Source organism: Xenopus tropicalis, chromosome 6 (genome assembly GCF_000004195.4).
Source record: "Xenopus tropicalis strain Nigerian chromosome 6, UCB_Xtro_10.0, whole genome shotgun sequence".
In the NCBI taxonomy this organism is placed as follows: Eukaryota; Metazoa; Chordata; class Amphibia; order Anura; family Pipidae; genus Xenopus; species Xenopus tropicalis.
Window position 1 is genome coordinate 24,202,232 of NC_030682.2, and position 25,355 is coordinate 24,227,586.

Genomic DNA, 25,355 nt, shown 5'->3' on the forward strand with positions numbered 1-25,355 from the left:
CAACTGCAAAGGGAAAATACGGTATAGGAGCCCCTTAATAGCTAGAGCTCTGCCCCCTTCTTTCATAAAAAAGTATCTAACAACCACATTTGGACAGATGTGCTATGTTTCTCAGAGGCATATATATTTATATATAGTAAATAATGTGCGCTTATTATAAATTATAAGGCTATTTGTCACCGAGGAGTTCCCATAAAGACACAAAAGCAGCTCTCTTATACAGGTCATGGAACTCCAAACTTGCAGCACACTGCAGTGGTACACGGGGAGATAAGTTACCTGCAAATGTAAATCGCCGCTGGGGTGGCATACGCGTCGCTTAGGTTCTCCGAAGTCGGGCAAAGTTTCCTTGCGAGGCAATTTCAGGAAACCGAAGTGGCGCGTATGCCATCCCACCAGCGATTTACATTATTGTTGGAGGGATGGCACGTCGGGGAAGTTAGTCGCCCACAATAGCGAAGATTTATCGTAGGCGACTAATCTCCCTGTGTGCCACTGCCCTTAAATGTTGGGAAAAAGTCTATTTAGCCCTAAAACATACAAGAAACATATTGTTGTGAGCCCTCCAGGCTTATTAAGGAGGGCCCAAAGCATTTATAAGCAATCTTTGTTGAAACATCACCTTCCCAGGCTTAAAATTGCCTTTCTAGTATGTCTTAGGGTGAAGACATACAGAGCTACTTAGTAGCAGCTACTTGTCACAGCTACTGAATGCCAGAAAATCCCCTGACATAGATAATACAGGTATTGTCCAAATTACTTAAGACCATCTCCCATAGACATCATTATAAGCAAATAATTCTAATTTTTAAAAATGATTCCCTTTTTCTCTGTAATAATAAAACAGTACCTTGTTAATCCTTATTGGGGGAAAAACAATCCTATTGGGTTTATTTAATGTTTAAATTATTTTTTTATTATTTTATTTATAGCTTTTAGTTGGGGAACAGCAATGATGGCACTTAGGGATGGGGTAATGATGACATGGGGTGGGGAAATTGGCAGATGGGGCAGGGAAATTGGCGTAGTGGAGATGGGCCTGTTCAAGGGGAATCTGGCAGTGGGAAGGCAAGGAAAGGTAGGGATTTATAGGGCATAACAAATTTACTGGCAAGTAAACTTATAACACCGGCCCTGGCTATAGCTGGTGTTTTATCGGCCAGGCTGGTTAAATAATGGCCAATTGGCAACCCTACATGCGTGGATGTACTTATTTTGTGCAGCGATAAGGCATAAGAACATCCCCTTCTATATGACCTATGTATAACTTATAACAGCTAGAGAGGCATAATGTTAAAAAACAACATGGCCGTCTCTGTGGCCCTGCCCTAAAAATTCCTCTTTATATAGGCCTGTAGGTATCGCCTGCCATTGATTTCATTACCTTGGGCAGCAGGGGATCTGATCATGGTTACATGTAACATGTGTAAAGTATGAAGGTTCTCTTGTTCTACTCCACATGCCAACTGCTTACTGTGTTCAGGATCCATAACTGGCCTGTCGCTTTGTCGCTTTAAGTGCTTTATTGACTACGTGTATCCCAGCTTATATGTCTGCAAAAGGCCTTTCAAGTATTGGCTGGTGACAATTAATTTTGAGCGTTATTTCCCCTCAGAAATGCTCTCACCTTCCTCAGTGGAGTTCACAGAGCTTTTCACAAAGGCCCCCAGGGAAACGTGCTCTTGACCTTTCCCCTCTCCCATTTTACTCAGCAGGTAACTAAATTACTAGAACACAAGCCGTCTCTCATTTAATGGACAAGGAACTGACAGGTAAAGCAGTTGTTAAGGTTGCGCACCATCTGGTCACTTAAGATCACTTTACAGGCGCACCTTGGGAATTGGAGTGGGAAGCCAAAAAGCCCCAAATGAAATATTTTAGTATAACTGAATTACCCGAGAGCTCCTAATCTTATGTTATTTTATCTGATGAGGTTTGGAACTTTTTTTTTTAATTACTAAAAAAAAAACTATAGTTAAGGAATGCGCTTTTGCCTCAGTTGCTTTGGGTCTGAGTCCTGATCCAGTGGAAAAGGAATTTCTAATGGCTTGATTGTACTGCAGTAATGTACTAATCATAGAGCCTATTGCCCCACAGTGCAGAGTAATTCAGCTGCATGGGGACATCTCCAGTGTACGTTATGGCTGTTTGTTTGAGCAATAAGAAATGGGGAGAAATATTGATGCCACTGTACTCATACGGCTGTACTTACCACAGGCATATATTGATGCTGCCATAGTTTTAGATGAGAAAATGTAAGGGGTTGTTCCTGCTGGGATTATAACAATAGGATTCCATTACCAATCACTTTCACTGGTAGGGTTGCCACCTTTTTAGCAAAAAAATACTGTCCAGGGCTGGGGTTGGACTGCGAGGGGGAAGGCTGTGATGTAAATGGCTGGGCCAGTGATGCCACAGGGGCAGAATTATGACATCAATGGGGACGGAGCTAAGCTGTAGACCCCAGCATACATAATGTAAAGAGGTTATAACAGGGTTGGACTGGGGGGTGCAGGGCCCACCGGGGCTCCTGCACCAGGGGCCCTGCAGGTGCCCCAGCCAGCCGTGTCCCCTACCCCCCAAGGGGCCCCCCTAACCCCCCCCCGCAGGGCCCCCACCCAAGGTCCTCCCCAAGCGCTTCAGGAGAGGAACAGTCAGGAACAGTCAGTCAGTAGGGGGAGCGCCGGCAAAGATCGGACTGGGCCAGGGCCCACCGGGAATTTTCCCGGTGTCCCGGCGGCCCAGTCCGACCCTGGGTTATAACACAAGGGCGGGTACGGGAGGTAATTAGAAGAGCTGTAGTTGGTCATTCTGAGAAAATGCCAGCTTAGGAAGGGCTAAAATCCAAAGCCAAGCAAGCAGCACCTTCATAGAACCAGGCGTGGGGTGGGGTTAAGGCAAAAGGGAAATAACCAAAATAATATAATGATGATGGTCCTTAGGAATGTTGCGTATTGCTTACAGCTTACAGTGTCTGATTTTCAACTGGATTTCATTGATGGGTAAGAAAAAAATGGTATTTGTGTCCAAAAATTGCACATTGCACTATGCACCACATTGGCAAATTAGTATTAGGGGCTGATTTACTAAGACACGAATGCTCGGAACGTTAATTCAAATGCTCCGAGCGTATTTTTGCCGAATTTTTCATACGCTTGCGCGAAAAAATCGGAGTTTTAGTTTATCTTACCCTAAGTGTCTCAAGTAAAGATGGCCATACACGGGCCAATAAAAACTGCCGACTTGGCCTCTGCAACACAGATCCTTCAGCTTACTGACCACTGTATGGGGCCCTTTGAGAGGTCCTGTGTGATATCTGATAAGCATCATATTACTGCATGATGGGACTCAGTAAGCCCCCTTTAGGCTCTGATCATTGGCCCCTAGCCAAAACAATCCAATCATCCTGACTTGGCCCTCCATGACCAGGCTGGTGGCCAAATCGGGCAGAGATTCAGAAAACAATGGAGTCTTGTCCAAGGCTGAATTACAAACAAACACCTTCATGGGAGAAACCTTCATACCTTTACCTTGCACTATGTTCATTACACAGAAACAAGAGTAATCACAAAAAAAAAGAAAAGGATTCAGTAGCCTGCTTAAAGAAATGCAAAGGTACACCAACCCATAATGTTACTTTTCATTCATTTAATGACATAGTTAGCTTTCGTTTTTTTCAGCGTTCACTGTTTATAATGAAATGGTATAATGACTACTGGTAAGTGGCCTGCTCCCATAATCATTAATCATACTCTGCATCAGACGGAGCATAAGTTCCCCTTCATCGAGTCTCTCTCCTGTCTCTGTGTTGCTCTGGGGAGACCACCAGCATTGGGTAAGGTGATAACTGACTCTGCACACACAGCGTCTGTGCTGCACTGCCATATGTCAGGGTTGCTCTGTGATCTAAACACATCCAGGGCCTAAGAGACTCAAATGACAAGTCATTTTGGCCGGGGAAAGCCGACTGTTTTTCTAGCTGGAGAATTTTATACAGATACTATTCCAGGCTGGAACCATAATAAACATCCCCTTTCTTTACAGATGAAAATTTAGATTATTGCACAAAAAAAAAGTAAAGGCTTCTCTGTTACCTGGGAACAAAAACCTGGCTTGTCCATATACCAAGCGCTACTCATAAATACACTATTTAGTACAATGACGTCCCCCTTCTCTTGATGGGTCACCTCAGACTTAGTCCCCTGCAACTCCCAGACATAATCCCGCTGGACCCCGGCTCTAGTGGGCCCCGGCAGACCAGACTCGACCCTTGCCGGCGCTCCCCCTGCCCGGCCGCTCCTCCCCTGACACGTTAAATTTACGCGCTCAGGGGAGGACGTTGGGTGGGGGGCCCCGGTGGGCCCTTCACCCCCCAGTCCGACCCTGACTGTACTGGCAGAGGATGGGTTAACCACAGTGAATCACACACAGAGAACTTGTTCTCACAATAACCTGGGCTCAGTGATTCCTGCAACAAATGATACCTCTTTATTTGCTGGACCATTAACATTCTCTTGTTGATCTAGTTTTGATCGGCGCCCGAGCAAAAGCTGCATTTAGGGCTGAATCGTCAGATAGGGGTAGAAATGCTATTGTTTCTAACCTCCATATCTGAAGATTCAGCCCTAAACGTCAATGGAGGGTACGGAGGGTACAGTTGTGCCCTAGGCAAGTGCCACGTGCCTTCTCCCTACCCCTAGTTCCAGCCCTGCGGAAGTCATCAGCATTATAGCAACCAACTTAGATGTTTCACTGTTTTCTAATTTCTCATGTATTTTCTACCATGTTCCATGACAGTCACCTTTTAAGAGAAGAATAATGAGAAGAGCTGAGGCTGCTCATGGGATGGCGAGACACACTTTTCCTCCAGTATCATAAAATAAACAGTTAATTCTGCTGGTTAGGAACATACTGTTCTTAATATCTCTGTGAATCATTAGGTTTGTATTGTAGGATACAGATTAATCAGAGTGCAGTTCACTCCTTGAACTCCTTCAACTTGATCTTACAAATGTATGTTTGAGCTTTAAACCATTGCAGAATGATGGCAGCTCTAGGGCAAGCCCGATTCATTTTACTCTAATCCCACTCTTCATTTCTGTAGCCCTTGTTTAGAGCCTCTGTTACCATGAATTATATAATGATATAGCGACATCTAGTGTTACATTTCAGAAGGAATTTTGGAAAAAGTTCAATACAAACCCAATAAATGTTATTTAAACTAAAAACAGATTATTTTTCTCATTTTTTTTTTTTACAGTGAGCATGAAACATGGACACCTTTTAACCTCTCTCCTTTCATTGGGTTCCATTGGTTTCCCATATAATTATGCACCCCATTTGACCATACTTAAGTTTAACCCATAAACTAAAAGGTGCAAATGGCACAAAACAACAAAAATAAAACTACAGAACATCTGGCTTATTTCCAAGGATCTGGGCCACACTCACAAGTACCACCAGAGGCCTATAGGTACTTTGTGATAACACTGGAACCACACTTATTGATGGCACAGGTTCAAAAGAGAGTGAGAATGACTGGGTATTATTTAATACCCCTTACCCAATAAGGGCCAGTGTAAACATGACAGACCCCATTCTATAGCAGTCAAGGGGTTAAAGTGCCACAGGCCAAAAATCTGTATATGAAATGCTTTACTTTTGTCACAAGCAGAAAGTACTTGAAAACTGCCCAGTTGTAGATATGTCACCTTACAAGGCCCAATTTTTACCCATAATGATAATTACTCTATAGTGAGCCACAATGAAAGAGAACATAAGCAATAGCTGACCTCTATGGAAGTGTACACATGGACACAGAAAAGTAGGGAAAATCCAATTTTTGCCTCGATTCAGGGGTCTGATTCTAATCCGGACAGCTGCTGTGTGGGAAACTGGCATTGACAAAAGGGCAAATCTGTACACACATTAGCAGGTAAACTATAGATCTAGCGCAACCCTTTTATCAGCCTTCAATAATTTCTAAGAGATGGTATGTACCACCCAGTGTGGCGAACACCATCCCTTAGAAATTGCAAAGCTTCTTAAATTTATTAAATAATATAACAACAGATCAAGGACAGATAAAGTAAGGGAAAAGCACTTACACACAAACCAGTCTAAGTAGCACTTACATTTGAGTCCCAATAACAGCCTTTACAGGGAACCCAATAGAGAACATGCAGGCCACACATTTCTACTAAAAAGTCTGCACACTTGGCTCTCTGTGCTGCCAAAGTTGCTTAGTAGTTAGCTTTACTGTGTACCTAGTGCAGTGATGCCCAACCAGTGGCTCACAAGACTCTTGGATGTTGCTCCCAGTGGCCCCAAACCAGGGAGTTATTTTTGAATTCCTGACTTGGGGGCAAGTTTTGGTTGAATAAAAACAAGATTTCCTACCAAATAAAGCCCCTGTAAGCTGATAGTGTGCATAGAGGCTGCCTAATAGCCAATCTTAGCCCTTATTTGGCTCCTCCATGAACTGTGATGTAAGTAAGTAAGTAGAGTTTTATTGTCATCCCAACAATATACTTACAAGTACAGAGTGGGACGAAATATCGTCCTCCTGTATCAAAAAGGTGCAATACATAACTATAATAATAGAAAATAAAATTAAAAAAAAAAAAAAAATTCCAGCACAGAACTGTGCAACACAAAATCAGTGTAGTGGAAAGGTAAAATGACTAAATGAATAAGCAGTGCTGTACAAAATTAGTGCAATATTACAATTATTGGAGAGGGGTAAGCAGCATTATAAACATTGTGGGGTTTTGTTTTTTTTGTTTTCCTTTCAATTATGCAACACAATAAATGTGCAATTTAATTTAGTAATTATGAATGTAAACATACTCACTTATAACTATATTAAATAAAAGAAAAGTGTTATATATATGGTGCTTGTGTTGCTCCCCAAGTCTTTTTATATTTAACTGTGGCTCACGAGGAAGAAAGGTCAGGGTCCCCTGCCCCAGAGCACCTATAGGATCTAACCCTTTTCATATTCATCCTTCATTACAGGATCACACTCTCACCATCTAAGGCTTCCCACACTCTACACTTTACTCCAGGCTTTGTACATTCATCCAGGGTTGGACTGGGCCGCCGGGACACCGGGAAAAATCCCGGTGGGCCCCGGCCCTAGTGGGCCCCAGCAGCCCAGTTCGACCTTTGCCGGCGCTCCCCTTACTGACTGTTCCTCCCCGACGCGCTCGGGGAGGACGTCAGGTGGGGGCCCTGCGGGGGGGGTTAGGGGGGCCCCTGGGGGGATTAGGGGACACGGCTGGGGCACCTGCAGGGCCCCTGGGGCGGGAGCCCCGGTGGGCCCCGCACCCCCCAGTCCGACCCTGCATACATCCAGCCTTTTCTATATATTTCTTTTGAACATTTTGTGGCACATATTTTTTTTGCTGAAATCCATCCCCTACATATCCCAGAAAGCTGCCCTCTTTTTCCCACTTCCAGCTATATTGCTTTCTCCATTACGGACCATTAACAATAGCAAAACATAATTATATTTCCTTTTCTGTTGTTATAGATCACATGCTTTATTTCGTCATTTTTGGGGGGAGATTTTAAATGACAATTTCCACTGTACTTTTCTACCATGCTTTTCCAAGCACTGTTGCATCATGTTATCAAGCTCTTGCAATAAACAGAAACATAGATTATTATTTTGGTGTTACTGTCTCTTTAACTGTTTCATTTGACTAAAACTCGAGAGTAACCACAAGGTATAACCATTATGACATTATTGGCCTAGAACCTGTAAAATTGTATGACCCCCACGCAAACCATTTTGTGTTTGGAACTTTGTGCTCGTCTGTTTAATTATTTGTTTTTGATCAAGTGTGATGATTGTGACACCATCAGCCTGGCAGCCATAAGGCTCAGGTATCAAATTACAGTCACTTTGTGACATCATCAGCCTACGAGGGGTTAAACAGTAAGCCTGGTAGGGATATGACTATTGTGACATCATCAGCCTAGAACCTGTACTGCGCTACAGCTACCGGTCTGGTCATTTTGTGTTTAGAGGTTTATGGTGCTGCACACCGTGCTTCTAAACATAAAGCTAATAACTGTGAGTATATAGATACTGTATATGTGTGTGTGCATGTGTTATATACTACTTTGCTGTTTTTATTATGGCGTTATGGTATGATGATATGATTTATGCTGTTAATGTGTTGCTAAGCCATGTTCTTATTCATTGTTTGTTGTGTCTTTGTGCAGAAGAAGTTCGAGGGCCGTGGGAGACTCCCAGCAGGGATGGGTCCCGTACGTCCTCACTCCTTTATTTTTTTCATCATAATCATCATAAATGGATTGTTTTTTCATTCAACATCAGGTAAATAAATGGTTTTATTTCATTTTCCCCATGACAATATGTGCCCCTCAGTAGAAGTGCTACAGCAGTTATATTTGTGTCTGTAAGTTACCCTCCCATATAGATTGTAAGCTCTACGGGGCAGGGACCTCCATCCTCTTGTGTCTTAACTTATTGTGTTGGCTGAAACCCCACAGACTGTTCTTCCACTTCAGCTTATTCTTCCGCTTCTTCTTCTTCTTAGCGCCCCCATTATCTAAACGCTACTCCTCCTACAGTTTTAGGGGTACAACACCCAAACTCTCCACACTTCTTTGCCCTAAAGCGGAGCAGGTTGCTTGTGCTTTTCTAAGCGATCCCGCCCCCCGTCTTTTTGTGGCGCCGCTCCGAACCCCCCTATTTTCCCATTGACTTTGACAGGGAAGATTTTCAAACTGCTGCCATGCTTACAGCTTTGAAGCTACACCCCCAAATTTGAACAACATAATCATGGGGTCACCCCAAATGAAACAGCAACATTTGTTGGATGACCCCAAAGTGGGAGGGGCCAACAACAGCCAATCAAATTTCACCTATTGATTTTTATGGGGAAATTGAAACTGCTGCCAATCTTACAGCTTTGAGGCTATACCCCCCAAACTTGAATCACACCGTCATGGGCTCAGCCTGAATGAAAATAGGATGATTGCTGGAGGCCCAAAAGTGGGCGGAGCTGTGAACAGCCAATCAGATTTTATCTATTGATTTGGCAGAAATTCAACCTGCTGCCATTCTCACAGTAATAACCCCAGGGTCCCCAAACTTTTTACACTTGGTCACTAAGGGACTCCATTTTTAGTTTTTAAAAGTAGGCGGAGCAACCAGCAGCCAATCAAATTTCACCTATTAACTTTTATTGGTTTGATGCCAGAGTTCCCAAACTTTGCACAGTCAGTCATTGGGTGACTACGCATTCAAGTTTTTTTTTAAAAACCGCAAAGTGGGAGGGGCCAACAACAGCCAATCAAATTTCACCCATTGACTTTTATGGGGAAATTGAAACTGCTGCCAATCTTACAGCTTTGAGGCTACACTCCCCAAACTTCAATCACATGGTCATGGGCTCAGCCTGAATGAAAATATTTTGATTGTTGGATGCCCAAAAGTGGGCGGAGCTGTGAACAGCCAATCAGAGTTTACCTATTGACTTGGCAGAAATCCAACCTGCTGCCAGTCTCACAGTAATAACACTGGGGTCCCCAAACTTTGCAGGATTAGGCACCAGATAAGAAAAAGTGGGTGGAGCCCCCAACAGCCAATCAGAGTTTACCTATTGACTTTCAATGGGGAAATCCAACCTGCTGCCATTCTCACGGAATTAACACCAGGGTCCCCAAACTTTTCACAGTTGGTCACTAGGGGACTGCAGTTTTACTTTTGAAAAGTGGGCAGAGCCACCAACAACCAATCAGATTTCACCTATTGATTTTTATTGGTTTGTTGCCAGGGTTCCCAAACTTTGCATAGTCAGTCACTGGGTGACTACTCATTTAAAGTTTTCTGTATTTTTTTAAGTGGGTGGAGCCTACAACAGCCAATCAGATTTTACCTATTGACTTTTAATGGGGAAATCCAACCTGCTGCCATTCTCACAGAATTGAAACACCAGGGTCCCCAAACTTTTCACAGTTGGTCACTAGAGGACTGCAGTTTTAGTTTTGAAAAAGTGGGCGGAGCCACCAACAGCCAATCAGATTTCACCTATTGAATTTTATTGGTTTGATGCCAGGGTTCCCAAACTTTGCACATTCAGTCACTGGGTGACTAGGTATTCAAGGTTAGGAAAAGTGGGCGGGGCCGCCAAAAGCCAATCACATTTCTTGCATTGTTTTCAGTGGGGAAATTTTAACTGCTGCCATTCTCACATGTTTAATGTCCCCAAACTTTGCACAGTTTGTCACTGGATGACTATGTTCCAAGTTTACAATAGTGGGCAGGGCCAACAACAGCCAATAAGATTTCATCTATAGACTTCATATGTTTAAATTTAAACTGCTGCCATTCTTTAAATATTAATACTAAGGTCCCCAAACTTTGCAGAGCTAGTCACCAGGTAACTGCGGTCCAGAGTTGGGAAAAGTGGGTGGAGGCCCCAGCAGCCAATCAGATTTTAACTATTGGTTTTCAATGGGGAAATTCAACCTGATGCCATTCTCGCAGTGGGTCACTAGGGGACTGCAGTTTTAGGTTTTAAAAAGTGGGTGGAGCCACCAACAGCCAATCAGACTTCACCTATTGAATTTTTTTGGTTTAAATTTAAATTGCTGCCTTTCTAACACTATTTATGTCAGGGTTCCCAAACTTTGCACAGTCAGTCACTGGCTGACTACGCATTCGGGGTTAGAACAACAGCCAATCCACCAACAGCCAATCCATTTCCACCCATTAAATTTCATTAGTTTATATTTAACTGATGCCATTATTTAAGTATTAATTCCAGAGTTCTGAAACTTTCCAGAGTTACTCACTGGGTATTTGCCGTTCAAAGTTAGAAAAAAGTGGGTGGAGACACCAACAGCCAATCACATTTAACCTATTTACTTTCAATTGTGACATGTAAAATGCTGTCAGTCTCACAATTTTCCCCAAACTTTGCACACTTGGTCACTTGGGGACTGCAGTTCAAAAATAGGAAAAGTGGGTTGGGCCACTAACAGCGAATCAGATTCCATCCATTGAATTTTATTGCTTTAAATGTAAAATGCTGCCATTCTCACACTATTTATGCCAGGGTGCCCACTGTTTGTCACTGAGTAACTTCCACTCAAGGTTAGAAAAAGGGGGTGGGGTCACCAACCACCAATCACAATTCACCCACTGACTTTTATTGGTTTAAATTTAAACTGTTGCTGTCCTGTAACTATTAATCCCAGGGTCCCCAAACTTTGCAGAGTTAGCCACTAGGTAACAGTTCCAGGTTAGAAAAAGTGGGTGGAGCCACCAATCAGATATCACTCGTTGACTTTCGGAGGGAAAATTTAAATTGCTGCCATTCAGACACTATTACAACTTTGCACAGTGGTTTTACTATATAACTATATAACTGTGGTCCAAGATTAGATTCCATTCAGTGACTTCACGTTTTTCAGCCCAACATGAAGTTTGTTCTCAAACTTTGCTTTCTAGTTGCAACTGTATCTTGTATTTATTTGTATTTATTGTTATACTGTGTATTTATCTATTATTATCTTAATAACCCCCTGTTTGTATGTATGTATGTATATCTTTATTTATAAAGCGCTACTTATGTACGCAGCGCTGTACAGTAGAATACATTAATACAAACAGGGGATTATTAAGATAATAATAGATAAATACAAAGTATTACAATAAACACAAATAGATAAATGATATAGTTGCAATAAGATAAGACACAAGAGAATGGAGGTCCCTGCCCCGTAGAGCTTACAATCTATATTACTGTACTGTACAGCACTGTGTACATAAGTAGCGCTTTATAAATAAAGATATACATACATACATACACAATAAGGAATGTGTCGGGCCTCTATAGCAATAAGTTGGCTGCTAGTGACCGGACTGTAAATTTCCAAAATGTAATTTATTTCATTCATTTTTTTACTTTCAGCTGTGAAGGTGCAAAATTTAACCCTGTTCAAGCCCAAGCTGACGCTGCAGCTGAATACCAGGAATGTGATACCCTGTTCATTCTACACAGAGCGTTTGCTCAACCCTCTCAAGGTAGAGCTTGAGTGGGGCAAAATCCCAGTGGGTAAGAGCGAGTACAAGCCTCTAATCCGCCTGAGTGGAAACCATGTGAAAAACCCCTCTCCTGATTTAATGGACCTCTATGACCTTTTTGTGTCTGAGATTCCAAGAGGGAACTGTTCTTTGGTCATTCGCCACACAAAAACCGAAGACAGCGGCACATACATGGTCCGTCTAAAAGTCAAAGGAAAGCTATACGAGCCTGTTCCATCTATCAAAATTAGGCTCATGAATCTGCAAACAGGTATGTTAAAGAGGAAAAAATCTATTTAGTGGGGGGAATATAATTTGCAACCTTGATTCTGCTACCCATTGTACGGGTATGGGATCCCTTATCCGGAAACCCAAAGCCCGTCTCCCATAGACTCCATTTTAATTAAATAATTCAGAATTTTAAAACTGATTTCCTTTTTCTCTGTAATAATAAAATAGTACCTTGTACTTGATCCCAACTAAGATATAATTACCCCTTATTGGGGGCAGAACAGCCCTATTGGGTTTATTTAATGGTTAAATGATTCCCTTTTCTCTGTAATAATAAAACCGTACCTGTACTTGATCCCAACTAAGATATAATTACCCCTTATTGGGGGCAGAACAGCCCTATTGGGTTTATTTAATGGTTAAATGATTCCCTTTTCTCTGTAATAATAAAACAGTACCTGTACTTGATCCCAACTAAGATATAATTACCCCTTATTGGGGGCAGAACAGCCCTATTGGGTTTATTTAATGGTTATATGATTCCCTTTTCTCTGTAATAATAAAACAGTACCTGTACTTGATCCCAACTAAGATATAATTACCCCTTATTGGGGCAGAACAGCCCTATTGGGTTTATTTAATGGTTAAATGATTCCCTTTTCTCTGTAATAATAAAACAGTACCTGTACTTGATCCCAACTAAGATATAATTACCCCTTATTGGGGCAGAACAGCCCTATTGGGTTTATTTAATGGTTAAATGATTCCCTTTTCTCTGTAATAATAAAACAGTACCTGTACTTGATCCCAACTAAGATATAATTACCCCTTATTGGGGGCAGAACAGCCCTATTGGGTTTATTTAATGGTTAAATGATTCCCTTTTCTCTGTAATAATAAAACAGTACCTGTACTTGATCCCAACTAAGATATAATTACCCCTTATTGGGGGCAGAACAGTCCTATTGGGTTTATTTCATGGTTAAATGATTCCCTTTTATCTGTAATAATAAAACAGTACCTTGTAATTGATCCCAACTAAGATATAATTAATCCTTATCGGATGCAAAACAATCCTATTGGGTTTAAATAATGTTTTATTGATTTTTTAGTAGACTTAAAGTATGGAAAAGACCCCTTATCCAGAATACCCTTGGGCCCAAGCATTCTGGATAACGGGTCCTATACCTGTATATGGTAGAAACTGATTTGATGTACGATAAATGTGGATTGTATGTTAAACCCAGCATGCAGTGTGTTATCCTGCTACATGTAGGCCCCCTGCATATGAATGTAGCTGGGAAGCCCTGTCTGTTGTATGGAGGCTGCACCCCCTGATCCACTGAACACAGGGTGTGATATTTTATGGTGCACGGACGCTATTCTAAATGTATTTATGTTTCGTTGTTTTTGTAGATGAGTCATTGTCCCATAATAGTGAGAAAGGTGCCAGATCCCTGAAAGAAAAGGGAAAAAAGAAAGAACCAACAGCAACCACCACTCACATCACTACCACACTGCCAAGGACAACAGCAATGACCAACGAAAGCGATTTTATCGGCTCATACATCTTTCCAAAACTTAAAGGACATGAGATGACAGCCCTTACAGTAGTGCTGGTTATTGGATCTGTCCTTGTTGCATTCTCTGCATTGGGAGTCGTTGCATGGTAAGTCCTGGAGTGCGCTGAAAGGAATAATGAAAGCACAGAGGGACTGGGGAGCTAGTGATATGTGAATGACCCCCCCCCGCGCGCGCTGCGCTTAAGGGGTGCAGCTTTCCCGCGCAGTACAGGGAGGTTGGGAAGTCCCCCCCCCCCCGGTTTATTTCCTGCCCCTCCTCTTCCACCTGACTCTTCATCCTGCGCTGCGCTTTTCTCCCCCACTGCTGTGACCGGAGCCCTATCTCCCTCCTTCCCACCCTGTTCTAACCTCAAATCAATGTTTGTTGAAAAAAAAAATCTATATATATATATACATGCATATATAATCTACAAACCATGGTTCATTATACTTGTTGTAAACTTGTCACAGCATATGGCGGGTGATTGGCCAGTTAATTTCTGGTGTTAATTGATGTCTGTTACATGCCCGCTGCATTCGCAGTGGCCGGCATTCGGTTATAAAACAGCTATAAGTTCATTAAAGGTCCCCAAACGATATCTGACCGATTTCAGGCCTGATATCAGTCGGACAGGCCCGTCGGTAGTGCCTATACATGGGCTGATTCTAGCTGCCGATATGGGTCCCTTAGACCGATTCGGCAGCTAATCGGCCGTGTATAGGCACTACCGACGGGCCTGTCCGACTGATATCAGGCCTGAAATCGGTCAGATATCGATCTGGCAGGTTAAAAAATCTAGTCGGATCTGGGACTGCATTGGCTCGTTGATTCGGTCCCCGGACCGACTTTGCCTATACCCGTCGTTATAATTCGATCGTTTGGCCTCAGGGCCAAACAACCGAATTAGCCTGGATTCTCCCGATATCGCCCACCCGTAGGCGGATCTGAAGGTGTATGGGGACCTTAAGATGTGTTGGTACATGTGGGAAAACAGTTGGCAAGGACTAAGGAGGAAATGTTTTTTCTAATAAAGCTGTGGCCGACCTGCACCCCACTCATGTGTCCTGGTTCAGTTAGATAAGTTTCAGTAGGGGAGGGAATAAGTCTCCACAGTCTTTCTTATTCGGTTTCCAGAATACTAAGCACTGAGCAGAGACTATAAATACCATTACATTGCTAAGTAAGGGCAACTTTGGCCCCAGTTTTTTTAGAATTCCTCCCCTGCCGCATTTCACGATCTAAAGATCCCCTCCGAAACACGAGGGATCGAGAAACACAAAATCTGAATCATATACATTTTTCTTTCTTTTTAGGGTTCGTTATTACAAACTTCTGAAGAAAGTGCCTACTGGTGATGTAGAAAACCCAGTAGATACAACTCCAGAAGAGGAAGAAGAAGAAGAGGAAGAAGAGGAATCAGATGAGGAAGAAGAAGAAGAGGAAGAAGACGAGGAGGAAGAAGACGAGGAGGAAGAGTCTTCTAACCAGGAACAGTAACAGTATTAGACAAGGAAGACAAAAAAGAACGGTTGACTATACAAGTCTTCCAACTAAGTCTTAATACTTAATACTGTTAATACTTAATACTGTTAGTAGAAAGTTGATCCAGGGATTAGTCCGACTGCCAATATGGAGTCAGGAAGGAATTTTTCTCCCCTTCTAAATTAAAATGGATGCCGCTTCAGAAAGGGGTTTTTTGCCTTCCTCTGGATCAAGTAAAGGATAGGCTTTCTAACCTGCTGGATTGATATCTTACGCATGTATTGCCATCTCTAGTTCCTTCTCTGTATCATTATATCAATAAATAAATAAAATACTAATACTGTGTTTGCTTCTGTATTAGTTTATAAAGCATTGGCTTCATTTTAAGAGGTTATATTAAAGGAAACATACAGCATAACTAAAAATTCCCTCCTCATTATCTTTAAAAATTGCCCTGTTATTGAAGCCTCCTATAGATCTGCTGTGGTCCCTGGATGGAAATGAGTGGTGGATATTGGTCCCTGCCAGAAACACAGTAGGAGAGGAATAACCAATCACAGCCTTGCAGTCACGCAAGCAAAGACAGGATGCAGTTCCCTATCAGGTCAGCCTAGCTGCTGATTGGTTCCTGTCCTACAGTGCAGTGCCGCAGGCTCCCCCTCACAGCCTGGGAAAGGCGGCAGCAGGAGCGGAACAGCTGGAACCTTGCAAGATATGCCGATTTTTAGGGGAATTACTGAACACACTGAAGTTAAATTGACCCCATTTGCAGACAATCTTTTCTCTTTATAGCAAATCCTATGATGAAATACCACTCTTTGGGGACATATTTGTAATCAGTCTGGAGAAGTCTATCACCTTCTGCTTGGGCAATAACACAACATCTACTTGGAGGGAATTTTATAAACTCACTTGGGCACAAGACTAGATAACCTACCTCGGAATACGCATCCCCCTTACTTATCACAAGCTCTATGATCTTAACATGAGACGCACCATAACTACAGTTGCAGACAAAATCAATAGTTGGAAACATTATACTCTTTCTAATACAGGCACAGGGAACCTAAACTAAATGGATATTACTAATAATGGATAATAATCAATGCACTATTAATGGATATTACTAATAATGGATATTAATCAATACACTATTAATGGATATTAGTAATAATGGATATTAATCAATGCACTATTAATGGATATTACTAATAATGGATATTAATCAATACACTATTAATGGATATTAGTAATAATGGATATTAATCAATACACTATTAATGGATATTAGTAATAATGGATTTTAATCAATACACTATTAATGGATATTACTAATAATGGATATTAATCAATACACTATTAATGGATATTACTAATAATGGATATTAATCAATACACTATTAATGGATATTAGTAATAATGGATATTAATCAATACACTATTGGGGCACTCATGAGAATCTAATAAATACACTTCACATGCACAAACAGGAAATTTTACAGGGCCAACTGGACAATCCCCCATAATATTAACATGGCAGGTCTGGCAAATTCTAAGATCCAAATGCAACTTAAACTCTCACCAATCCTTACATTGTACTTTAATTATGTTGTACATCAGGTGGAGTTTCCCTTAGACAGAACGTGGCAGTTGTGTTTGGGAAGGCTGCCAGTAGAAGACTTTCCAGTCAAACCTCTATATTCTTGCCTATTGTAACCTTCTCTTTAGGGAAACACTCCTCCTGGCAGGGGGGTTCCTATTGCAGCAGGGACACCTTCTAGTAAGGACACCGATAATAACGTAACCCTATACCAGACACATCAACCTTGCAGGAGCTTTTGGCAACGTCTTCAGAACACAGACCCACCCTCTGTTATGTCCTAACCATGACTGTGCCCCAGCCTGATATAAAAATCCAGGAGGACTGAAAGCTTTGTAACATGGTACTGTGTTGGACTCGGGGACCCTTGGGCACCCCCACCGCCACTGAAATTTATTCACCCACATATAACATCTACCCTGCCTCTCATATGCACAAACCTTTCTTAGGCACACACCTACACTGACTTCTGTGGCGGGACATGCCGGAATTTTTCCTAGTATCGTGGTCGGCTAGTCCAACCATGCATGGTCCAGAAGTCCAGTGCAAGGCCAGGATCTCTGGGTGCCCTAGGCAACCCGGCCAACCAGCTTGTTACCTCCCAAAAGCCCCTGTGCATGAGCACATACATGCACAGTGATGCGGGGGGAAGATTTAGTTATAAGAAGCAGCAGGAAGCAGGCACCAAAGATTGGGGAGCAAGGTGAGCAGGACTGGAGGGCCTGGACTAGATAGAGGGTAGGTAGACAAGAGATACTTTCCTAGTCAGGGCATTATCTGCAAGGGTTTCCTCCCATACGCCAAAAACATACTGGCAGGTTTTCTGACTAAACCGACCATAGTGTGTGTGAATGTGATAGGGACCTGACTTCTGAAATATAACACTCATTTTAACCACCCTCCTATTATTATTTTATGTATAATGACTGTGTATAGTTCACAGTTTCCCATATCATTGTGCACCACATTCAGTCATACTTTATGTTTAACCCATACATTCCAAGGTGCAAATGAGGCACAAAACAACAGAAATAAAACTGCAGACCATCTGGCTTATTTCACATGATCTGGATAACACTCACAAGTACCTCCAGAATTCATGAGGCCCATAGGCACTTTCTAATGACATTGGAACCACCCTTATTGATGGCACAGGTTCAAAAGGCTGTGAGAATGACTGGGTATTATTTATTAACCCTTACCCATTAAGGATCAGTGCAAACATGGCAGCCACCAAAACCCTTCCCTTTTGAATCTGGTCAATGGAATGCAAATGGATTCCATAGTTCTGTCTTCTGGGGTTGGGTGCCGCTGGTTAGTCAGGAGGCCCCATTAGAAGCCCAAGACCATTAGGCAGGCCAGAAGTCCTGTTATAGGATATTATATGAGTGGGAGATACACAGGGTGGCTAGTATGAGTGGTTTTATGCTCCTCTAAAGAGGGACACAGTGTGTGGTCCCCAGGCTGGGGACTTCAGTGGACAGGGACACAGGAATCCATAACAGTGGGGCTGCATTCCTGTGGTGAGACCGACCTATGAAGGAGCTGTCCTATATCTCCCGTGTGTATCTGATGAGAGAATAAGCTGTGTCACACGCCTGTGGTGCATATTAAAGATAGTGAAGCATCATTTCCTTTTTAAATATCTTTGTTCTTCAATAATGTTTTTTCCCATGCGCCAATTCCTCCCAGAAGGTGCTTGGAAATTGCCCAGTTGTAGAGACGGTTGCCTTCCCATGCCCGGGTTCTATCTATATTCTTTTCTAGTCTATAGTTCTCCTTCATAGCATAGAAGGAATAGCAGGAATCCACAGCAGGGCACGAAGGGACTTACACATAATATATTGGGGTGGAACATTGGAAGCGTCAGTTGCCATTCTTGGGCCACCAATGACTGCAGTTAGACAGATATTTGTCTTCACCTGCTTGGTAAAAGAATAACGTTGATGCCAGATCCATTTCTAACAGACCCTTCAGGATGACCCCATTCCCGCCATAGATATGTCTGGCTCAAGAGGCTAGTGGTGTTGTCAAAAGAATGTAAAGGGAACAGCATCTGAAGGATTAATAGAACAGCAGAGCTAGCCTTTAGCCCTCCACTAACAGAATCCATTTGATCTACGAGCCCATTGGGCAGTGAAGTCTTCACTCCATTGTGGGTTGTGCATTTCCAAGCTAATGAACACAGGCAAACCATACACAGGGCCTTTGACAAAGCCCTGTAGTGTAGAGGGCGAAACACACATCAGGCACATTTTAGTAGCCGTTAGGCAGGACTGTTTGATGGTAACCTGAGAGGAGGGTTACATTGCTGAGACTGGGCAGAATTGTGTGGAATTTGTGAATAGGTGCATTAATTCTGCCTTTAATATATAGATCCCTGATGAGAGCACTGCAGGGTCTACTACCCTCCAAGACCACATCATACCAATCATTCATTCCATCCCAACACCTCACCCTAATCTGATCGGATTTAATCAGCTGGTTAATAGTGACCAATGGTGGAGTTGGAATAGCAGATTTGCCACTCATAGGGTTCAGATTGTGTTTATGTACCCTCTCATGGTATAGGTACTATCAGTGAGGTAGTCCTGCCTTTATCAGTAGATTTATTTTATTTTGCTCTGATAAGCACTTCAGTTTTCAGATATTGTCATAAAAGGTATATTTTAATTTAGGGAATCTCAGATGTTCAGGAAGGGGAGGTGCAATACATTTGGCCATACGTTTTCATTTTGCACTAGTAAATAGAAACCATGGGCAGTGCAAGCTACAACACAAATATCAGCTTCATGAACCGAAGGCAGCTCTGTGTGGCCCTTGTATGCACCACTTGAATTTCCTAATTGTGGCGAGAGGGGGCCAACTGGCACTTTACCTGGTACCCTGTGTTGGTCAGTCTGTCCCTTAACAATTACCTTAATTTGGATTTAAGATTATTATTTATCACACACAAGTTACTTGAAGAACCTACAGAATGTAACGTATGCTTAATGCTCCCTTTAGTTATAATTAGCGCTTAGTGGTTATTTCACCATAACGTATCTGTGTATTAATAAAATGTACCAAGTGCAATACAATGATAGCAGCAGTCACATTGGAGGTTCCAAGATCTGTACATAATTATCTGCCTGCGGAACATGCCATAAAGGGGTAGTTTACCTTTAAATTAACTTTTAATATGTTGCAGACATTAATATTCTGAGACAAACGACAATTGGTCTTATGGTTTTCCAGTTATTTAGCATTTTGTTTAGCAGCTCTCAATTTGGTATTTTAGCAGCTATCTGGCTGCTAGGGTCTTTTTTACCCTAGGAACCAGGCAGTGGTTTAAATGAGAGATAGGAATATGAATAGCAGAGGGCCTGCATAGAAAGATAAATAAAAATTAATAATAAAAATGTAACCTTACAGAGCAGTAGTTTTTGGCTGCCGGGGTCAGCAAATAATTTAAAACCTATAAAGAAAAATGAAAACCAATTGCTAGTTACTAGGAATAGGGCATTCTATAACGTACTACAAGTTAAAGCAGAGGTGAACCACCCCATTGATACGGCTATGGAACGTCTTATTGACCTCAGATATCCTTATATTACAACAGGTATATTATCTATAGGAGCAGGGCACCTTAAAATTAATATTTACAACAATGTACAATGGCATTCAAACAATTTGGAGATGATCTTTTTTCCCATTCTTTGTTCAGTGGCTCTCCAGTTTCACTTTGGTTGCTAGGGTATATGGCAACAATAGCAACCAAAGTGAAACTGGAGAGCCACTGAACAAAGAATGGGAAAAAATAATTATTCGGATGTTCAATCCACTGTCTGGTTGCTAGGGTATATGGCAACAATAGCAACCAGACAGTGGATTGAACATCCGATAGGAAGATGAATAAATCTGACCAGAAAGAAAAGCATTAAAAAAAACAAATCTAGCCCCATGATGATTGCTCTTTTTGGTTGCCTGGCATTTCTGCCTTCAAAGCCCCAATGCTAATTACATGGAAAAATCCGATATCTCGAAAAAGACACAAAAAATGAATTCCGACTATATAGTGTGTGGAATCCCCTTATCTACAAATCAACTGACCCTTCAATTTACCTTTAAAAAAAAAATGTAAAAAGCTTTTAAGTATCAACAGAAGGCTTTTTTTTCTGTTTATTTGTATATTTTAGAAAACAATATACAAAGCTGAGACTTTCCACTATGTGTAGACAAACGCGAGTGGTTCGAGATGGCTAAAAACAGTAATCGACAGCAGACTGCAACAGTAGGCTACGGCACAAACAGTATTAAAATGAAAAAAAAGAGGACATCCAAGAAGACAGATAAAGCAAGTTATTACACAGGCTGCTGGGGACACACCAACATCAGCTTGGAAATTGCACTATAAAATTGCTTGCACCACCTTGGCACTGGGCAGTTGGTCAGCAATGAAGCTTCTAAGCATGGGTTCCACAGGCTGATACCTTACACACAAAGGAATAGGCCGAACTCTCTTATAACATGTTTATTACAACAGATACAATTCACATCTGACTAGCTTGGTTTCCTCTGTTCCCCCACACAACCATATGATGTATATCTTATTTGGGCTAGGTTTTTTTTTTTTTTCTTTTTTTGCTTTTTTTTTGTATTATATGACTGAGCAAATGATGCACTTTTAGCACACATGCCCAACTGCTATAAGTAGATCCTTATAGGGTGCAAGTGGAAATACTTTTCAATAATTTATACAAACAAGTGGCTTTCGCTCAGTCACTGCAATGTAAGCTACTGTACACAGGAATGAAAAAGAGAATAGGAAAAAAAGTGCCAAAGCAACAGTGCCATAAAGGAGGAAATTAGATGCATGGAAAAAAATACTGAGTCTAGATCTTTGTGGGGGAGGAACAATTACAGGATATATTTCCTTGCAACAAAAAAAAAATTACATTAACAAAAGCACTGCTTTTAAACAAGGCTGTGGTGCATCGGATGAGATGTAGCAAAAATGTTTTGTACACTGCCCAGACTGTTCCGAGGTTTCAAACATGGAAACACTGCCCGCTGCCGGCATCTAATTTCTGGAAAAGCGAGGATTTCTGAATGATAAATTAACAGAAAAAGAAAAACAGCTAAATTTGCAGACACGCGTACATGAAAAAAGGCTAGGTATTTAACCACCTCAGCATTGATTAGTTTTGGATGTCAAAGCTCTGATACACATGGGCGTCCCATGGCTTCAATCTACAAAACATATTTACAACGTGAAGGATACATCTACAAGAAATCTACATTTCAAGGGTGTTTACAAATCACTCTTGTATTTGCCTCCCCTGAATTGACTTCCTCCAGTCCCCACTCCCCATGAAGAGTCCACAGTCCAGCTCAACGGTCCAACATTTGCTCATGAGCAGTCCATATATCTTAAGACTGGGCTCTTAGGTTTACAGTTCTAAAACCTTGTGCAAGTCAGGATTTCACACCATGAAGGAATTCTGGTTTTTCAGTTTTTCAAGTTCTTTGATTTGTTGTCTCAAGAACAGTATCCTGAAACACAAGGCAAGGAAAACAAAAAAAAGTTATTGATTGTACAATAAAAACATGCTGCTTCAATACATTCTGATGGCAGAGAATGAAGTCCCACTAACCTTTGCTCGCGCAAAGTTGCTTGAATTTCACAAACTCGAACTAAAGACCTTAAATTTTTCAACTCTGTACAAACTTCTGACATATGTATGCTTCCCATATTGTGGGCTTCTTCCCGTAATCTTGATGCCTGAAACAAGAACAATTTTTTTTTTTTTTTTTAACAAACCATGTTGACAGTATAGAAGGATGTATCAAAATAAAAGGAAATGTATTATTCCACAAATTGCCCATGACCGAAACTTATACATTAGATTTAGAGCAGTGCTGTCCAACTTCTGCGGTGCCGAGGGCCGGAATTTCTCACGCATACATGGTGGAGGGCCGCTAATGGAAGCCAGTTTTGACCACTCCCCCCTTTTAAACCACACCCACTTCAAACCACACCCATTTTATCACAATGGTGGTAGTGCAGCAAAAACCCAAATGCTTGGTCCTCACTGCAGGGATATCAACCATCATTCATATGTGAAAGAATGATATTATGTCATATTAAGACATACCCTACAATCCATATGACTTCTCCTCCCCTGTGGATAGCACAGCAACCCCCAGCATATAATTACACACCTTAGGGACCATTTAATGGCTATTTCCAAATGCTAACAAACTCCCAGAACAAACCCCTGCCAGGTTCACCTTCCACAGGCACCTACTTGTGTGTGCCATACTCTGCCTGCCCTATGATGCCTGCGTCTGTCATATGCTGCCTGTGTGTGCCATACTCTGCCTGCCCTATGATGCCTGTGTCTGCCATATGCTGCCTGTGTCATACTCTGCCCTACCCTGCCTGTGTGCCATACTCTCCCTGCCCTATGCTGCCTGCGTGTTCAATACCCTCTCCTATGCTGCCTGTTTGTGCCATACCCTCCCTGCCCTTTGCTGCCTATGTGCCATACTCTGCCTACCCTATGCTGCATACACACAGACAGCATAGGCCAGGCAGTACATACAATGTCTGAGGTGTGAACAGACAAACAATGTGGGTGATTACAGCCTGAGCCTGAGGTGTGAACACTGCAGGGGGGAAACAATGCAGAGATTAAAAGGTGTGAACAGTACAGGGGATTACATATTTAAACAATACAGAGGGATTACAGCCTGAATCTGAAGTGAGAACCATGCAGGGGGGCAGTTAATCTCAGTACTGAAACCATTTAAAGTTTACACAAGGGTAAACCATCAAAGCGGCCAGACAGGTGGGGGGCCACACAGAGGGGGGTCGCGGGCCGCCAGTTGGACAGCACTGATTTAGAGTATTTAGGGTCCACTAAACCTAACATAAAACTTGATCTAAAGTGAAAATGCATTTTATGACATTCATCATTATACATACAATTGCTGTATGGTAACAATGAAAGCTAGCTGGCAATTATAACAGCTTGGACAATATCAAAGCAATCTGACAAAGAGGCCAAACATGGTATGGTGCCTTTCTCTTTTTCTTTGTTTGGATCAAGAAGCTGAACAACTGAAAGAGCAGGGAGTGAAGAGGGGTTGTGGTTTCTTCTTCTGGGATACAGTGGTAAATATTGTACCTGATCCACAAACCTACAGATAACCACAGTACATGGGATACCAGTCAAGATCATCAGGCCATCACATGCATACAGATTATCTCATAGCATTTATCAGTACATGTATGGCCAGCTTTATACAAATATTAACGTAGGGGAGGAACAGATCATCAACTATGAGGGGGGGATCACAGTAAAGTTTAAAAATAGTTTGCCCCACACTGCAGGCCAGTTGTAATGTCCTGCATTACATTAGATCATTGACAAGATATATACAACAATGCACTGCATGAGGAATGCATAAAACTGAAAAACAGATGGATATAAAAAGGTTATACATCCCTGTGAAGTGGCAAGTTTAAAGCAAATCATACAATTTTGTGAAAGAAGGAAAAGCAAAAAATCATTCAAAAACCTGGTTGCATTACAGTGCACACCCTTTAATAATCCAATAAACCAATTAAAAATCTGTGGGGTGACCGGTAGGGAGCTACGCACAGGAAACGCCTTGACAATTTGACAGATCTGGAAAGTTTTTGCAAGTAGGAGTGGGCAAAGATTTCCAAGTCCAGATGTGCCAAACTGGCAGACTCTTCCCAAAAAGACTAAGTTCTGTAATAAAACTAAAAGGTGCTTCAACCAAGTCCAATCAAGTTTAGGTGGTGTGTACACCAATGCAACCAGGGTTTTGTAGGATTTCTTTATACTTTTTTTTTTCTTCAATGAATTGTTTCGGACTTGTTTTCGATTTTTGTATAGATGAAAATTTTGCAATAAAAGTGGAATAATTTCTTAAAGGATTTATCTTGGTTTCCTTAAAAAAAAAAAAAAAAAAAATTAAAAAAACCTGCAGGGGTGTGTGGACTTTTTATATCCAATGTAACTAATGTAAGCCACAGAACAAATGTATTCACCTGCTTCTCTGCATGATCAGCAGGCCACCCTTGAACATGCTTTACAAGGTTTTCATTGAAGTAGGCAGCTAGTGTAGGCGTCAACGAACACGAAGATCGTGCAGACGAGTTCTGTGGTGCTGATGTACTCGATGCACAAGTGCTGGAGTTATGATTTGGACCAGGAGATGGGCTTCTCTGACTACTACAATTTGAAAAACAAAAAGGCACACTTAGCATTCTGGGAGAAAACACATGAATAAGAAGATGGCCCCATTCAACAGTTGAAACACCGGTTATCAAACAGTTTAAAGAAATCAAAACTTTACAACCCCTGTCCAACTTCTGACCCCACCATAAGAGCTAAT

At 41.8% G+C, this 25,355-nt stretch overlaps 2 protein-coding genes across 4 annotated transcripts in view; one reads left to right on the forward strand and one right to left on the reverse strand.

The window, feature by feature from the left end:
- Window positions 1-8,166: 8,166 nt before the first annotated feature.
- LOC105947592 lies at window positions 8,167-14,015 on the forward strand. Its single transcript, XM_031904546.1, has 3 exons — window positions 8,167-8,347; window positions 11,955-12,338; window positions 13,715-14,015. The coding sequence occupies exons 1-3, from the start codon at window positions 8,197-8,199 to the stop codon at window positions 13,969-13,971; spliced, it is 792 nt and encodes a 263-aa protein (XP_031760406.1). The 5' UTR covers window positions 8,167-8,196; the 3' UTR covers window positions 13,972-14,015.
- Window positions 14,016-21,091: 7,076 nt separating this feature from the next.
- The window catches only part of wac (WW domain containing adaptor with coiled-coil), a 32,419-nt gene continuing 28,155 nt past the window's right edge, over window positions 21,092-25,355 (reverse strand). For 2 of the 3 annotated variants that reach the window (XM_012964593.3, XM_012964589.3), the window contains 3 exons: window positions 25,009-25,192; window positions 22,580-22,707; window positions 21,116-22,478 (listed from right to left, as the gene is read on the reverse strand). In XM_012964593.3, coding sequence (XP_012820047.1) covers window positions 22,409-22,478; window positions 22,580-22,707; window positions 25,009-25,192 — 382 coding nt within the window. In that variant the 3' untranslated portion in view covers window positions 21,116-22,408. 3 annotated transcript variants of the gene reach the window in all.

Coding starts and splice junctions, on each gene's coding strand:
- LOC105947592 (XM_031904546.1), top strand. CDS start 8,197: ATGTTCTTATTCATTGTTTGTTGTGTCTTTGTGCAGAAGAAGTTCGAG. Junction 8,348..11,954: donor GTTTTTTCATTCAACATCAG/GTAAATAAATGG, acceptor TTTTACTTTCAG/CTGTGAAGGTGCAAAATTTA. Junction 12,339..13,714: donor GCTCATGAATCTGCAAACAG/GTATGTTAAAGA, acceptor TTGTTTTTGTAG/ATGAGTCATTGTCCCATAAT.